The sequence below is a fragment of the Nyctibius grandis genome, chromosome 7 (genome assembly GCF_013368605.1).
Source record: "Nyctibius grandis isolate bNycGra1 chromosome 7, bNycGra1.pri, whole genome shotgun sequence".
NCBI lineage: Eukaryota > Metazoa > Chordata > Aves > Nyctibiiformes > Nyctibiidae > Nyctibius > Nyctibius grandis.
The window spans coordinates 37,178,259-37,195,595 of NC_090664.1; the positions used below are offsets into that span (position 1 = coordinate 37,178,259).

At 38.0% G+C, this 17,337-nt stretch overlaps 1 protein-coding gene across 1 annotated transcript in view; it reads left to right on the forward strand.

Annotated features, from left to right (window-relative positions):
• The first annotated feature begins 2,530 nt into the window (after positions 1-2,530).
• Positions 2,531-17,337, forward strand: part of MALRD1 (MAM and LDL receptor class A domain containing 1) — a 302,374-nt gene continuing 287,567 nt past the window's right edge. The window contains 5 exon segments of the mRNA XM_068405612.1: positions 2,531-2,693; positions 6,845-6,985; positions 11,180-11,274; positions 11,353-11,454; positions 11,456-11,533. Coding sequence (XP_068261713.1) covers positions 2,531-2,693; positions 6,845-6,985; positions 11,180-11,274; positions 11,353-11,454; positions 11,456-11,533 — 579 coding nt within the window.

The following is a 17,337-nucleotide window of genomic DNA, read 5'->3' on the forward strand; positions in this document are numbered from 1 at the left end:
AATAAACATGTTTCTGCCTCTGGTGTTGCAGATAATAGGAAGTTGCATCAGACCTTGGACTGCTAGCCTTCCGGAAATGCTGGAGTAGTAGGCTTTGTACCATGGCAAGAGATTTCTTACATTACGAAAATATGGATCTGTAATAAAGATACTATAGCACTTGTGCTTCCTAGTCATCATACTTTAGTTACAGAGATATACCTTATTTTAATTCTGCTCACCAGGGCTAACAGGCATATCAGAGGTATGCACAGTGATATGTGCATTCCAGTTATTTGATCTTGGGAATTCACAGGTGAAGAAATCTCCAGAGCTGCTGGCATCGGTTACTTATTACAAGCTGCTATTTGGGCAACTGTATGATTCTTTTGGTAAAGTAATACACCTCTGTCATAAAAGTAGCTTTTTTTTTTTCATCCCACTATTCCTATTAAAGGAGTGCCAGGCTTACATGATTGCCAGCCTAACTTTGTCTAGTTTTTATAGTCATTTTCCTTAGGCTAATACTGTCCCTTAACTTTTGCATTCTTCTCTTTTTCCTACTATCTCTCCTTCACCTGGGTTTGGGGCATCTAAAGTGCTTAAAGAACTTCATTAATATAGTTTCCCTCTTTTCTAGGCTAAATGAAACAAGTTGATTCAATCTTCTCTCACAAGATTGGCTTTTTGGACTGGCCGGATATCTCTCCTCACTCCCCCTCCCCAGTTTGAAGATCCACGATTCATCCATGTAAAAGCTTTGTCAGAACCGGTGTGTTTCAGTGAAACAGTTGAGAAATTCAAAGCTGGTTGTGCATCAAAGGGATTGTAAATCAGCACGCTGACTTCTGTCTCTTATACTGACAAAATCCTTTTGTATGAGTATGTTTTAGTAATGCCCATCTACTGGGTGAGCCCTGGTTGGCTTTCCATATAATGCACTGTATATCTATTTACATAATGCAAATACTCTTCTTGACAGCTTAATAAGGAACTGCTGTGCCACCTCTGACTATACACTTTTTCTTCTAAATGCACTATTTCAGAACTTGTCATTACACAAATTATGGAGGTGGGGATTATATCTGTAACTAAATAACCCTGGGCAGAGACTGAATATGTTGGCAGGGTAACATATTTGAGGTTGGTATTGATGGTAATTTCCCCTAATGCTGGAATCTTACAATGGGTGGCAAATCATTATTATTTTGACAAATTCTGACTGTGCTTGTTTGTATGATCATATTGTTCAGTGTTCATCAGAATTCAGATATGGGATACTAGGTATCTCCAATTTTTTCCTACCCTTGTGTCCTGGTTTTGCAGGGATAAAATTTATAGAATCAATTTTCTGTTACATTTTGTTTCAATTTGTGGCCAGCTGTGGGATGGTGATCAAGGCCATTAGCAGTGAGAGCCAGGGCAGCTGACCCAGGCTGGCCCACAGGTGTGTTCTGTAACACTAACATCAGGTTCACTATAAATGGGAAAGCTGCTGGGGAGGGGGCTTTTTGCTCTGCTTTTCCCTCCCTCTTTCTCCTTCTCCTCTTCTCTCTTGTTTTCTCAATGGTTACTGTCTCTGGAGGGATTTGCTACCACTCTATGAGCTAAGTATAATTTTGTGTCTTTTGTATTAGTATTGATACTGGTTTTCTTATTTTATTAAATCTGTTTAAATTTCAACCCATGAGTCTCCCTCCTTTTCCCAATTCCCTTTCTCAGTAGGGGAGGGGACTTGGGTGATAAAACAACTGGTTATTGTTTAGCCCTGGGTATGTGCTAAATGTAGACACCTTGGAAAACACTAGTAGTATCACACAAAATGTGATTTTTCCAGAAAATACAAGAATCTAGTAATTTGGAAAGTATTCATTAATAGCCAGTGCATTCATGCATTTACGCAAATTGTGGTTGCAGACATGATTCCATTGACAACTGGGTACTCTAAAGTAATTCAATCATTATCTATAGTTGTAGCCCAAGTAAATATTAAATAGATACCACTTTCAAATACTGGCATTGTATGTCTGCAGGCTCTGAATTCTTTCCCTAGATCAGTTACTTGCAATCCCTTTGATACAAATTCAACTTTGAATTTCTCAACTGTTTTCTACATTTGATGCACAAACTCTTCATAAGTTTTATAAGCATTTTCCAAATCTCTCTGAGAAAAGAGAGATCTTTATGAACTTTGGTACTTAGTAATTCTACTCTGTTGTCCTGTTAGTTTACAAATATATTAGATAAGAAAATATCGGGCAATAAATCCAATCAGTAAGTTAATGATATACACTTGACTTGCATAGCATGCACCAAAATTTTTTAGTCATAAAACAGTGTTATAATTCAGTTAAATATTATCCAAAGACACACCGGGTTGAAAGTCACTGCTTCACAGAAGCCATATTTCCCTTAAGCTTCAGATTCAGAAAGTGAGGTTCTAAAAACATCTTCCAGAGAGAAGTGTGTAAACACAGCTTTTTCAAAGACGTTTCATGACCAATACTAGACAGTTATTTTCCAAGTGAAAGCTTGGATAGTAGCATAGCCCATGAACAGATTCATAGTCTTCTGTGCGTTATATTGCTTTGCTCTGGTAGATACTCAGTCATCTACAGGTCATGAATGCCAACGTGATGATGGCTCCTCTGCTCCACCTGGGGAACTGTGTGTTTTTACCAAACAGTGTGGAGGTAGCAGTGATGAGAAACAAGGTAAGTCTCAGTGGGATTCATCATAAGTGTGGTACTGTTTGATAAGTGAATGCAGCAGCAGAGAGAACTAGGAGGGGATTATTTTTTATGTTACAAAAGTGTTTGGGAATTCTTTTATTTTTTTTCCACTCTCTTCTTCATTTCATTTCTATGATAGTTTCTTCCTGTTTCAGTTTGATATTTCCTGCTTAATTTTCAATCTCTATACAGTGCAACTCTTTCATAAATCTTCATATGGGCATTATGTAGCAAAGCAAGTGTTTCCTCATCCACATAAATTAAACAGAGATTTAACAAGTATTACTTTTTTTCCTTAATTAACAGTAAAATTTTTTGCTGAAATTCAAGTTTCATTCAAAATACCTAGATCAAAGCATAAGTGACAACAGCATTTTATTTTTTCAGTCTAGACAAGGGGGAATTTTTTTTTTAATTCATGAATGGATAAATCGTGGCTTAATCTTTGTCACATTCAGCGGCTATGAATACAGTTGCTGTTGTTTCCCTTAGAGGAAAGATCTAAGCAGTGAGAATGAATTTTAACTGCTAATGTCTCAGTGAATTTGCATTAGATGTCTACTATTTCCAGAATACTGTAACACAAAATGATGTTGAAAATTATTTCATATGATGCATAAGATAGTCCTACTCTTTGAGCATCTTTGTTCTGGAGTGCAAAGAAGAGCTTGGATTTATCAAAAATTCTAATTTTAACTGAAAGCTTATCTAAGTTCTAACTTCAACTCACTGTGCAACAAAGGAAGCTACCATATTTATTGGGTTTTTAAGGTTTAGCTGTAAATTTGAAGTAGATTGTCTTTGGATGAGCCTGTTTTTATACACACTGAAAAATGCTAATTAGACCATGTTAATCATCATTGAATTCAGCTGAAATCTGTAAGAAAGAGCAGTAACTTAAATCCAGATTCCTCAAATTATGATTGTGTGCCCAGATACATGTTGTTTTTCTTCTTCCAGTATGACTCCCTGTTTTATCGAAATACAATGCAGATATCTGTTTGGAACAGGAGTCTAGAATCAGCTCCAGGATACTTGACTTTTGTTCATCTGCAAATAAGACAATTGTTAAGACTGTATTGGATATCAATATATTTTGTAACTTTTTTGTGCTGTACTAGAATATATTAAATGCCAATGGCTGGAAATTATGCCTGTTGAACCCCTGATGTGTGAGTAACACATCTCAGGTTAGCATATTTTTTTTTTATCACTTGCAGAAGAGATGGTTATGCTATGTTTCACTGCATAGCCTTGAAATCCTTATTGTTCTTGGTCTTGGTTTCCCTAGAAAGAGCATTTCCTCCAGGCAGTACTTTCTATTATGATTGTAGAATATACAGCAAGAGATGCATTCTTCCATCAGTTTTTATGAAGGCTTTTTACACTTGTTTGTGGAAGAAATACTGCTATAGACAAACGCTTATATTAAAGTAGAGAAATTAAAGGTTGCTCAAAGACTAGTTTAGAAAACTGAGCCTATGGGCTCTGTGAAGGACCTAAATACCAAATAATGTTATATTTTAAGTATGGATGAGCAAGAGGTGTGGCACTAGGCTCTGAGTGACAGGCTGTGGATGCTGGGGCTGCTTGGATAATGCTCTGGATCACTCCAGGAGAGAAGTTAGCTGTCAGACATAAAGATAAGATCAGGGTGTCAAATTGAAGATTCATCCTGCTGCCACCCACTCCTCTGATTTGGGATTACTGCGAAATTATTTTTCTATGTGGGTTTCAGCTCTCCAATCTTATGTTCGTGACAGATCCCTGCTGTTTTCTTTGGGCTCTACTCGGTTTTAAGGATGTTTCTGCACTGAACATATATCAAAGTTGGAATTTCAGATGATGCATTTTTATCGTCATTTTGGACTTTTTATCGTCATTTTGGACATATGTGGTTCGTTTGTGTTTTGCCACAGCATTGGAAAAGGAGCAGAATATAACCTACTGTCTTTTTTTTTTTTATCTCTGAACTACTATTGCAAAGTATTCACTAGGGGATGAATGATAACTAACTACTCTTAAAAATATCTTGCTCCCAGAATATCCCAAACTGAGATTTTTATACACATACACACTTGAAATAGAACCTTAAACTGTAGTCTGTTTCTGTGAGACTTGCAAATTTTCCTTAGAGTTTATTTTAAATATTTGTTTTGTTCACAGGAAATTCTGAAAAAAATATGTAGAACATCCCACACATTTCTTCCTTCTGGCCTTTTCCGCTCTAGGCAGTGACTTTATCTTTGTAAATCTACCTTCCAGGAAAATTACATTGGTTTGCTTTCAAGTTATATTTTCTGTGAAAATGACTATTGCCTTGGAAAATAACCATGAACGATCAGGGATTTTTTTTTTTTTTTAATTAAAAAAGGTACTGTTCTTGCTAACCTGTACATATTGATTTTTAAAATGTTTTTTTCAGCTATGAGAAAATTCCTGAGGAAATATTGAATGTGATTTGGTGCATTTCATGTAATGTGACACAGATATGCCTCAGCAGTGTTTGTGCTTTTGATGAACCACTGACATGCTTTTCAGCCACTTAAAGAGCTAAGGAACAAAAGCAATGTAAAGTTGGTTGATGAATCGATAAATCTGCACGTTAACTTGAATCTGGAATGTTTATGTGAATTATATCTATTTTGCCCTCTCTCACCTTATAATTTATTATTGCAATAAGTTGATGTGAATACGAAAACCATGAAATTGGGCATCATAGTGTGACTATAAACACTGCAGCTGCAACTTTATTTAAAATAATGAGTGAACTGTGATAATATAGAATAGACCAAAAGTATTAGCAGGGCCCTGGGGAGAGCACCAATTTGAGAGGGAGCATGAAGGCATTGTAGCTCTCATGTCTGACCAGAATCCTGATTAGAAGGCAGAGTCTTAATCTGTCCTCTGCTGCTGTGTAAGAGAAAATGTGGGTAAACTGAACGTTTCCACATAGCACATGGAAAGCTGAAGACAGTCCCACATACTGGCCATTCTGCTTGGGGTGAAAGTTGCAATAAGCTTGCTTTTTACTGATGGATCTGATTAAACTTTTATTTTTTTTTTAAATCCTTCCACCACTACAGTAACTGGTTCAAGGAGTGAGACTGTCCAGCCTGTCAAGCACTTGTAAACTGTTTCCTTCAGCTTGGGTGCAATGCAAAAAGGGCTTGTCTGACACCAGAGTAGAAACAAACATCTGTCCCTCCCTCTCAGTAAGCAATTATTTATCTGGTTGCACACCTACCTCAAATTCCCTGAATGAACTGGTACACCAAAACTGGGTCCTGTGCCAGAAAGGCTTGTTCTGTCTGTCTTTTCTAACCCTATGCTGCCCTGCAGGGGAAACGTGGAAGGGGGAGAAGCAGTCCTTCCCCACCATGTTGCCATGTGCACTGGAAGAAATAAGGTCAGAGGAAAGGCAAATGGGGAGACAGTCATTCTGAGGACTTATTTCAGCTCTTCTCTGAACAATGTGGTTTTTGCTCTAATGCAGCAGCTTAGTAAAGACAATGAGCACTGGTAAACTTTGGAATATGTCAGATGATGAGAGCCTCACCTTTCTGTTATTAGGCCCTGAGGGGTTTCTGGGAATGGGCTTATACTCCAAGTTCCTGAAAAATGCAGGTTCCAAAATGGTGAAATAAACAGTAGTGGAATAAAAAAAATATTTTTGCTATTCTGGTTATTTCCTGGTGTTAAGATCTTTGTTTTTTCTATGCAAGAACTCTGGGTAAACAGAGGATATACTGAAATTCTTCAGCCAATAGATGCCGTATATTTTAAGCATAACCTCTGTCTACAAGCTGTACTAGGTTGGACATCTTCCAACAAGTAGGTAGCTACACACATATTTGTGAAGAAAAAAGCATATGTTATAGTGATATAACAAAAATGGACTCATTTGGGTTTGGTTTGCTGGGGGGAGGACTTGGTTTATTTTGTTTTTTTTCTTGTCTCTCTTCCCTGTTTCTCTTTGTTGATGATTTAAAAATTCTGGTGTTTCTTAGGTTTTTTTAGGAGGCCGTTTGGAGTGTTCCTGTGTGCTAATCAAATAGCAAGCGATGGTGAGAGCATATCCCTTTACTTCTGTTTTTGAGGTTTTAATATTTTGTTTGTTTGCTTCAATTCAGGTTCCTCCTGTGAAAAGTGTGATTTTGAAACTGATCTATGCAGAGCTCTTCATGAATTGAATTTACAGCCTGGATGGATAAGAAGAAATGGTCGATCTGGCATGGGACCACCGTACTGTGACCACAATGGGAATGACAGTGGTAAGAATCCTCATGTTCTTTGAAGGAACCATGGGCTCTTATGAATTATGTAGTTCTCTATCTTATTTGCTTAATTTTACTAATTTCTTGATAGTTCAATTTTATTCTGCCACATGTTTTCTGGGCACTTGTGTCCAGGTTTTTAGGTGATTGTAATTACAATACCTCAGAATTACAAAAAAAAAAAGACAGTATTCTAGAAAGCAATTCTTGGAGAAGCAAGTAATCAGTCATCAAGAGTCATGTTTATCTACCTGAGTGACCTTTACCTCTTTCGGAGATATCGGGCGATAATTTCAGTCTTGACGGTTGCAACGTTTAGAAGCGACTATTGAATCCCCCATTTTGAGACATATTTTCGTCCCTTCTTGGATTGATGAATGCCTAAAGTGTGTGTATCTGTTATCTGTGGCTAATATTACTGCTCGAAATATTTTGAGAGAAGATGACTTTGGATCTGGGAATGGGGGGAGCTTTAATAGCCTGTTTGAGCAAGCTCCTCTCTAAATCTTATTACAATTCCACTTTGCATCAAAGACTGTCACTCAACTAAGTAATTCATTGTCCCTGTCCTCAGACAAAATATGGCCCTTATACTTGTCCAATTGCCAAGTTAACCCTACTTTCCAAAATCTGACTTCTTCCTTCTGTAATATATTATTTTCTTCGTACCTTTTTAGCTAACTTGAGCCAACTTTTTCAGCTGCAGTAAGCCTTCTCCTGCTTCCCAAAGCTGTTAGAAGTCTTGTTTGTAAGAAAACAAGGAAGGAGGGAAAGAATATGATGGGGAGCTCTATTCTCACAGAAAAGATGTGAGCTGGTTGAAGTAAATCACTCCAAACCGTTTAATTCTCTTCTGCATATTTTCCCATTATTCTCTTTCCTTTTTCTCTCCACCCACTCCCTCTCACCTCTCCTGTGCACAAGCAGTGATGTAGCAGCCCTCAGAGCAAGCACCTGAAGGCAGGCATGCAGTGTTGGAGAGTGAACAAGAATATAACCTCGTGTGGGACTAAAGTGTTTTTGTGAGACTGATTAGCCTAGGTGTTTTTCACCTTGTTCCCAGACTGTGATTATCTGGGAGCGTGGAAATCTGTACAGTTCTGAAGCAAGCAGCACCTCCTACGCATTGCGTAAGCTACCAAGCAGGTAAAAGTTCCGTATAATGATTAAAGGTGAATTGGTGGTTTAAAGGTGAACGGATGGAAAACATACTTAGAAATCAGCAAAATGAAAATGGCACAGAACTTTAAAATTTTTCACAGAACAAAAAAAAACATAAAACCCCCACTCTACATTTTTCTGCAAGTTCTCATTCCACAGCTGACAATTTTAATGATGCTCTTAACTAGGAAAATTTATCCATGTGATATGCTTCTAACAACTTCATTTTTTGCTTATGTGTAGCATACAATCACATCCTGCTCTGTGTACTATGCTTCTGAAAATAAGACTGCTCTTAAATAAATGTTGATTTAAACCGATGTTACCACAAAAATTTGAGTAACTACCAAACCTTTTTCATAAACACAAGTTTTCTTTCAAATATGTAAGTGGTTATACACTTAAAGATAAGTGTAACAACACTTTATCTTTAAAATAATAGCTCTTTTCATCAAGAAGCAGATAAAAGACAAATACTATGGAATAAAAATATAGCAAACTCTTGGCTAGAATCAAAATTAATTAACCAGGCAACAGTCTTGCTCTAGTTGAAGTTTCTATGGTTTGTGTTTGATTGGGAGTATACACTGCATCAGGAAGTAGCAAGGACCTGAATGATATTCTTGCTTGTAACCAATAAAAAAGGTTACCCTTATCTTGCAAAGAACTGGTGGGGAGGGGACAATTTAACTTATGCAGACACCCAAAGCCAGAAGAAGATTGAGAACCATCAACTTCAAGTGTTTGCTACAGAGGAAGCAAACTGTTCAGTCACCTGTATATTCCCATTAGCTTGTTTTGGGTGTTCAGTCACCAGTGCTTCTGCCAGGTCTGAATGGTGCAGCAGCCATACTAATTTATTTTGATCAGAAAGCAGAAAGCTTGAATACTTGTACCTATTCAGCTTTCTGAGAGGCTGTGTACTCAGATATGTGAACTGAAGGACTAAGGAGACTTAAATGTATTTGGTTATTTTGGTTTTCTATCTGGAGAATGGCTAAACAGTACTTTCATTTTCTGAATGCTGGTTCTAATCAACTAGGAAATGTTTATCTCCTTATGGCAGCTATTCAAGTTTTCCCACTGCTGGTGAGTCAACAGATTGTGTAATCAGTTTTATGTTGGTTCCTGCTTAAAGACCAGAAATTATATAGTATGGTGACAATTGAGCAGAGTATGCTCTGTGGCAGAGTATTAAAGGGAAGAGTTCCTGCCATCAGGATAAGTAATTGCACACACATGAGCAGAAGAGCAAAGATCATTTGGTAGATGTAACTTCTTTGATGATTTATGTAATCATTTACTAGAACCCAACACGTTCTTTTAACTCTGTCTCTTCTCGTGGTTCTCATTTTCACTGAAAATATAGTTGAACAGACTAGTGACAACTACTTTAAAAAATCCCCACAAAATAAAACACAACCTGTTTTACTAATTGAAACCTGTTATCTATGCAGAAGTTTAATGTTAAATCTGTGTTCAAAGATTTTCCTAAAATATCTATTTCTACTCCATCTGCGTAAGACTTAAAACTCCTGTGGCAGGTGAAATCTGACCTTGTTTATGAGTCTTAGATACATTTATCTTTAGGGAACTAAAAGAAAAAAGTTCAAAATTTTACGGAAGTTAAAAAAACAATGAAACAGATTGAAGTCAGGGATAGGGCTCTGCTGAGGCACCAAGCCACCTGTTGTGGGTAGTAACAATATCCTTGCAGCTGGCAGACTCTGAAAGTGCTGCCTGAGCCATTGTGAACAGCCTAAAACCTGGGGGGAGCATCGCCACTGCTCTACTAGCAGGCTGCAAAATGCTTCTCTGGGGATTTGCTCAGCTGGCTTCAGCACTGAGCTAGTCTTTATGGTCCTTTGTCAGTGACTTTCCAGTTACACACAAGGATGAGAGGTCAGAGCGGTAGTTTTATAAATTAAGTATTTAGGCGTTTCCTACGTATCCTCTGATATTTAGTTTCTGTAATAATCTTTATTTTTTAGGACTGGTTTTTTATTCCTTCTGTCTCACTTAGCTTTTTTTCTCCTTCATCTTTCTCCTTTCATTTACATGTTAATGTCAGAGGGCAACAGTTTACCTGACATTGCCTGGAGTTTGGGAAGGAGAAGAGAAGGGGAAGGGAAAAAAAAAAAATTTTAACCTTTTTTTCCCCCCTTGCATTCTTCAACATCTAACATCTCTGAAATCTTCATGTTCAGGAAGAGCCAAATTTTGACTAGCAGTGTTTGATATCCTAAAATAGGGTGGTTGCCTTCCATCTTTTAGAAGATCTGAAGCAACATATTGTCATGAAGAGACACAATTGGCCAAAAAGCATAGCAACCACACCATGTTTCACTGACCTCTTGTTGAGCTGTTACACTTTCAAGTAAAGCAAAGCTTTAATTTGGATTTGTTTTGCAAATGGAAAGATAATGGTACCTTTAATGGCAGCGTGGAGATTCTGAGGTCAACCCTTTGTATTGGGAGTGTGTACAGGGATACCACAACCTCCTCTCTGCAGTGAGGCAATTTTCTGAGCAAGCCAAAAACCAGACCCATGTCCTGTGGAACAGAAGAAACACCATAACCTCCTCTCCCATCTTCCACCACCCCCTTAAAGACTTGAACTGTTGTAATAAATCTGTGTTGTGGTTACAACAGTTTGTTGTTTAGGCATGAAATATTCAATCTGCTAAAATAATTGGAGTTTAAGCTTTTTGGTCAGCTTGCCTGAATTAGTCTTAGCTTTGTCCCAAAATTTTGCACTTATTGAGTATTCAAAGCCATCAGCACATGAAACATTTTGGAACCCTACTTGAAATTTCAGCAGGAATGTGAAGCAATACTATGTCAATATTTAATATGAACAAAATCTTGGCACACAATGGCTAAAACTGTGATATGAATCTTTTCTGGAGAAAAACTTGTAGTTGCCTTTTTAGTTATTAATTCATACCTGTATGTGTGCCGCCTCTTGTTTTATATTTTATGTAACTCTCCTCCAAGCTTCTAAGATTCTTTTTTTATTCCTTTTAATAGCTTATTTCCTCTTATTGTCCTCTGAAATGCGATCCTCTTCTGCAGCGTTAAGGACCAATGTTTTCCTTCCAACTGATGAAGAACATGTTTGCCAGGTATTTTGATGCATAGTCCTTGTATTTCATTGTTTGTCATAGTAGTTCCCTGGAATAATTGGTCCTTTTTTGTCCTAGATTTCATTTCATTATTGGATCAGTCAAACGAGTGGAACATTTGATGGTGGGGGCTTCAAAAGCACTCTGAGGATACTATTACAAAACATCTGGCAAGATTCAGGGAGAACTGCAAAATCAGTGGAAAGCAAATACCATCACAATCAATAGCACTGAAAAAGTATGAGGTTGGTAAATTGAGGTGACTCTGAATTGCACTTGTTAAACGGTTTATAAATTGTGGGGGATTTTAATAAGTCAAAACAACATATTGAAAGCATTATCATGAGGTAAAAGAGAGAGAAGACATTTGGAAGTTCATAGTTGGCATTAACACATGCTGCTTGTTATCTCTTGGTGGTGTTAAAACTAATGCCCAAACCTCACTTAAACTGTGTATGTGTCTTAAATAAAACAGTCAGTCTAATTGACATCATAAATTATCTACCTCCCCATAGAGGTTATGTACTCAGGTTCTTAACTTTCAATACAGTATTTCCCTTAGACTCCATCTAACAGTGCTGATAAACTCAAGATTTAAATTTATATAGAAAATTACCATTCTATACTATGAGATACTGTTCTATAGAGATGCTTCAGGCGACAAATACTGTACTTAACTATTCATTGTAGCTTTGAGCCTTTGTCACAGAACACGCATACGATTTTTATTTTGCTCAAAGCTGCTGAAAAATAATGCAAGTTCACAGGCTATTTCAATTGTTTTTTTTACATGTGCATTTACACAAAACATTAACTCAGTAAATGTAACTTAGGGCTATAATATCGTGGATAATGTATACTCACTGTTATGCATAATACTGGAGGGAAAAGTGGGGAGGCAGAGAAGATAATCAGACTTTTCCTCTACAGTAGTTACCGTGAAAGAGTTGGTTAGCATACAAACCTGAAGGGCATGAAAGCACAACCTCTTTTCAATAAACTATATGAGTAACACAATTAACTTAACTTGCAGAGGTAACATTGTGCTAAAGCATCCAAGAAGATCTGGATTTTTTTAAGTAATACTTGCCTGCTCAACCCTGACTGAGAATGTATATTATGAAATACCTGTACCTAACTTAACACAGGTATTAGTGTTGTTACTTGCCAATAACTTACCTCTACCTGAAATGAAGTGTATGTATAGCAATCTGAGATTGTACCGTAAGATGTTTACTTCTAGATTTACTTTTTCATCCTTCATAGTGTTTAGAAAATTGAGTGAGTCTGGCAATAGTTAATACAATATGGAATCTTCTTCCTCTAAATTGCTGGATCATAATCCTACCTAGATGATTGCTTGCAAACCTTGTTATCCTTGGCCTCTATAAAGTGAACTGATTGGGTACAGTCCAGCTTTGAAGAGGCACATGTCAAACTCACTACAGTAATCATTACAATTAGCTAAAGAATATAGCTGGGTACCTCACCAACCTAGAGTCTGAAGCTGAGCAAACTTTCTTCTTTGGTTGCATGTTGTTCTCCTCAGTGACAATTTGCAAGATGGTGGTCATACAAGTGAATGCAATTCACTTGCCCTTTTGCGCTTGTTCTTTCGATATGACCAAGATCTTTAGCCTACAGGGCTGCTTGTGGCATTTTTCAAGATAAATTTTGATAATTAAAACTTCTATGGAAAAAAAATGGATGGGAAAAAATACTTCTTTTATTTTGGCTGTAGAAATCCCTTTGAATAAGGTACTTGAGTATTTTTTTGTCAAATTTTGCAAACACACTTGAAGTGAGATTTTAATTAAAATCAACCTTCGCTGCTTATTTTCTTTGCTTATTTTGATGTGTGTACTATTTAATAACTTTTGTCTCTCCCCACTAAAAAAAAAGTCTTATCTTTATGGATAGGGATTTGGTTTTGGCTTTCAAAAATCTCCACCTGTAGGGAATTCTGAAATATAAAATTAACCATTGCTTTAATTACTGAACACGTAACAAGCTCAGTATGTCTGTTTTGGCTGAGTTTGGAGAACTTGTATCATAGTTTGCTCTTCTAAACTACTTTTCCTTCTGTTCTGTTGAGAACAAATTCCTGTCTCCCCAAACTTCATTAAGGGAAATGGTTTCTGGGCTTGGGGTTCACTTTTGTCTTTGTTCTTGATTCCTGTGTTTTACCTTGGCTTCACTGCTGCACTTCTGGGGGGAAGCCCAGTTTGATCCCACCTACATTCCCACTACAGCAGCTGCTTGCCACAGAGCTGCAATGTTAATTTGTTTCTGACAGCCATAGATATTGCATGTTTAGGCAGCACTTGTTAATTATAGGTATGAGCAAATAGTGTCATTAAGTAGACATTATGATTACAGATTTTTCGACTGAGGGAGCCCTAGACTTTGTGTGAAAGGGAAAACTGAACAATTTCTCCCTCAAGTAAATGGATGGGAGGCAGTTAGGTTGTTATTGGACTGAACTGCTCAGGGGAGGGCAGAGTTTTTTTATTTTTTTTACTCGAGAGCAGCTGGAGGCATCTAGCATGATTTTCTGTCATCCAGAAGTGGGTAAGTTAAGACATGGTGATGAAAAAAATAGAACTGACAGTTTTCTAGAGAGATGGGTTCAGAGTTGCAGCACTGACTCTGCTCGTAGTTCAGTCAGTAGTAAATCTTTCACAGACTTCAGGGCATCTGACTCCCCTCCTGTAGTCAAACACTTTTAAATAGAAATAGCTGCTTTCTTTATCATTGGAGAAACTTCCCTGGGTGTTCAGAATACCAGGATGTGTTAAATGTCTGCAACATCAGTCAGCAGGGAGCTCTCTGTAGAGACATTGATAACATATACATTTAAAGCAAACCTCTTAAATCCATGCTTGTTATTGTATCGACCAAGTAAACAAACTGTTCATGAGTTTTGACGAAACGTAAGTTATTAAATACTTTGTGTGCTCCAATGGAATATGAACTTGAAGCCACCTCTGATTTTGCACCAGCAAAGTGAGATAACACCTCTTTAGCATTGCCTAAATCGCTTTGTCTCACTTAAAAATAAAATCTGACTATGAAGCCCTAACTGCAAGATATATATCAATATATCTTATAAATTAAGTTATTAATAAATCGATTTTGACTTCCCAATGAAAAATCACTGTGAAAAGGTCAAATATTTGTCAAATCATTGATATTAATTAATATTTCTTATGTTTCTAATTACAAAACAGTGCACTGGGTTGTTTTAGAACCTTATCTGAATCATAGACATGATTGTTTTAGAACCTTATCTGTAATCATACAAATGGACAATATGAATATACTATTTGTTCTTCTACTGGTGATGTCGTCAAAGTACACATTAACTATACATGTTGTTGCAGCAGCTTTCAACAATTCGAGATATTATTTTCTGAAACAAATCAAATGAACAAATTTCCAAGGTACTGCATTTCAGTCATATAAACATATTATTGAATGTGATATGATGCCAGTAATATTTAGTTTGACATAGTTATTCTTTCCAGGTAGACATAAACAAGAAGGAGGACCCGGGTAACTATAGACCGGTCAGCCTCACCTCCATCCCCAGAAAGGTGATGGAACAACTTGTCCTTGGTGCTGTCTCTAGGCACATCAAGGATAGGGGGATCATTAGGGGCAGTCAACATGGCTTCACCAAGGGGAAGACATGCTTAACCAACTTGATAGCCTTTTATGAGGACATAACCCGGTGGATAGATGATGGTAAAGCTGTGGATGTGGTCTATCTCGATTTCAGTAAAGCGTTTGACACGGTCTCCCACAGCATCCTCGCAGCTAAACTGAGGAAGTGTGGTCTGGATGATCGGGTAGTGAGGTGGATTGTAAACTGGCTGAAGGAAAGAAGCCAGAGAGTGGTGGTCAACGGGACAGAGTCCAGTTGGAGGCCTGTGTCTAGCAGAGTCCCTCAAGGGTCAGTACTGGGACCAGTACTATTCAATATATTCATTAATGACTTGGATGAGGGAATAGAGTGCACTGTCAGCAAGTTCGCTGATGACACAAAACTGGGAGGAGTGGCTGACACACCGGAAGGCTGCGCAGCCATTCAGAGAGACCTGGACAGGCTGGAGAGTTGGGCAGGGAGAAATTTAATGAAATATAACAAGGGCAAGTGTAGAGTCCTGCATCTGGGCAAGAACAACCCCATGTACCAGTAAAAGTTGGGGACAGACCTGTTGGAGAGCAGCGTAGGGGAAAGGGACCTGGGGGTCCTAGTGGACAGCAGGATGACCATGAGCCAGCAATGTGCCCTTGTGGCCAAGAAGGCCAATGGCATCCTGGGGTGTATTAGAAGGGGTGTGGTTAGCAGGTCAAGAGAGGTTCTCCTCCCCCTCTCCTCTGCCCTGGTGAGGCCGCATCTGGAATATTGTGTCCAGTTCTGGGCCCCTCAGTTCAAGAAGGACAGGGAAGTGCTAGAGAGAGTCCAGCGCAGAGCCATGAAGATGATTAAGGGAGTGGAACATCTCCCTTATGAGGAGAGGCTGAGGGAGCTGGGTCTCTTTAGCTTAGAGAAGAGGAGACTGAGGGGTGACCTCATTAATGTTTATAGATATGTAAAGGGCAAGTGTCATGAGGATGGAGCCAGGCTCTTCTCAGTGACATCCCTTGACAGGACAAGGTGCAATGGGTGCAAGCTGGAACACAGGAGGTTCCACATAAATATGAGGAAAAACTTCTTTACGGTGAGGGTGATCGAACACTGGAACAGGCTGCCCAGAGAGGTTGTGGAGTCTCCTTCTCTGGAGACATTCAAAACCCGCCTGGACGCGTTCCTGTGTGATATGGTCTAGGCAATCCTGCTCTGGCAGGGGGATTGGACTAGAAGATCTTTCGAGGTCCCTTCCAATCCCTAACATTCTGTGATTCTGTGATAAACGTGAAATTAAATAAACATCATTATATCAAAAGAATTTCAAACAGAAACTTATATCAGGATTAACCAACCCTGTTCTTTCAAAACTTCTGGATTTAAATGAACTGCATTCTTTTCAATCTGCTACAGCTGATCAAAGACATATGAACACACAGGGTGACATTATGTCTTAAAAATACTATATTAGAAAATGCAGTTGTCCATGTGTCTGTTAACAATGGTCTTCACAGAATAATTGCCAGATAAAGTGGTTACTGGCCATCCTTCTCTTTGCTGTGTTGAAATATATATATGTGTGTGTGTATATATGTAAATAAACTAGACATGGATTTCTCACTGGTGGTATGGCAGGTAATATTACACCTCTCTTATTGTATAATGCCAGAGTAATTTGACTTTACAGGCTGCCACACTTCTTGTGCAGGTCAACTACAGCTTAAGAAAAACAAATTAACAAAAAGCCCCCAAAACTCCACCTCCCCCCCCAAAAAAAACCAATTCATAACACAATGGCCATATCCTTGCTGGGTTGTGCCATCTTGTACAGTGGAATAATGTACTCTTGATGATAATTTCTAGGATAAATCCAGGTTTTCTGCTACAATCTGTTAAACTGTGCACAAAATTGCCCCTGAACTCTGAAGTTAATATTTGAAAACTTATTATCTAGCTAAAACTGTACATTCACTGTTAAGAGCTGGAATGTACCTCTAGTCAGATCGTGCCTTCATTACTCTGCAAAAGCCTGGAGCTGTAACATCCCAAGATATGACTAGGGAATGATTTAAGGAATGTTATTCATATGAGTGATTTATTGGCTTGTTTTGGTTGGTGTGTTTTTCGTTGGATTTTCCCAAGGACTCTGGTTGTTCAGTCCCCTCCTACATCACTGCAGAAAAACTGTGGTAGTCTCTACATTTACAAATGTAGATTGCAATCTGCCCTTAAGATGGAAATATAAAATACTTGTAACTACTGGTGTATAGAAGACTTCATTAGGAAAAAAAAAAAAAAAAAAATATCTCTGTTGTAACATTTGAGTGGAATAACAGTTGGCCAAGTACTCCTCAAGGTTTGTTTAGGCTAAAAGCTTGAAAATCTTCTGACTAATGGTGTTTGTTGCTCTGATTTTGCTCAAGGTCTCT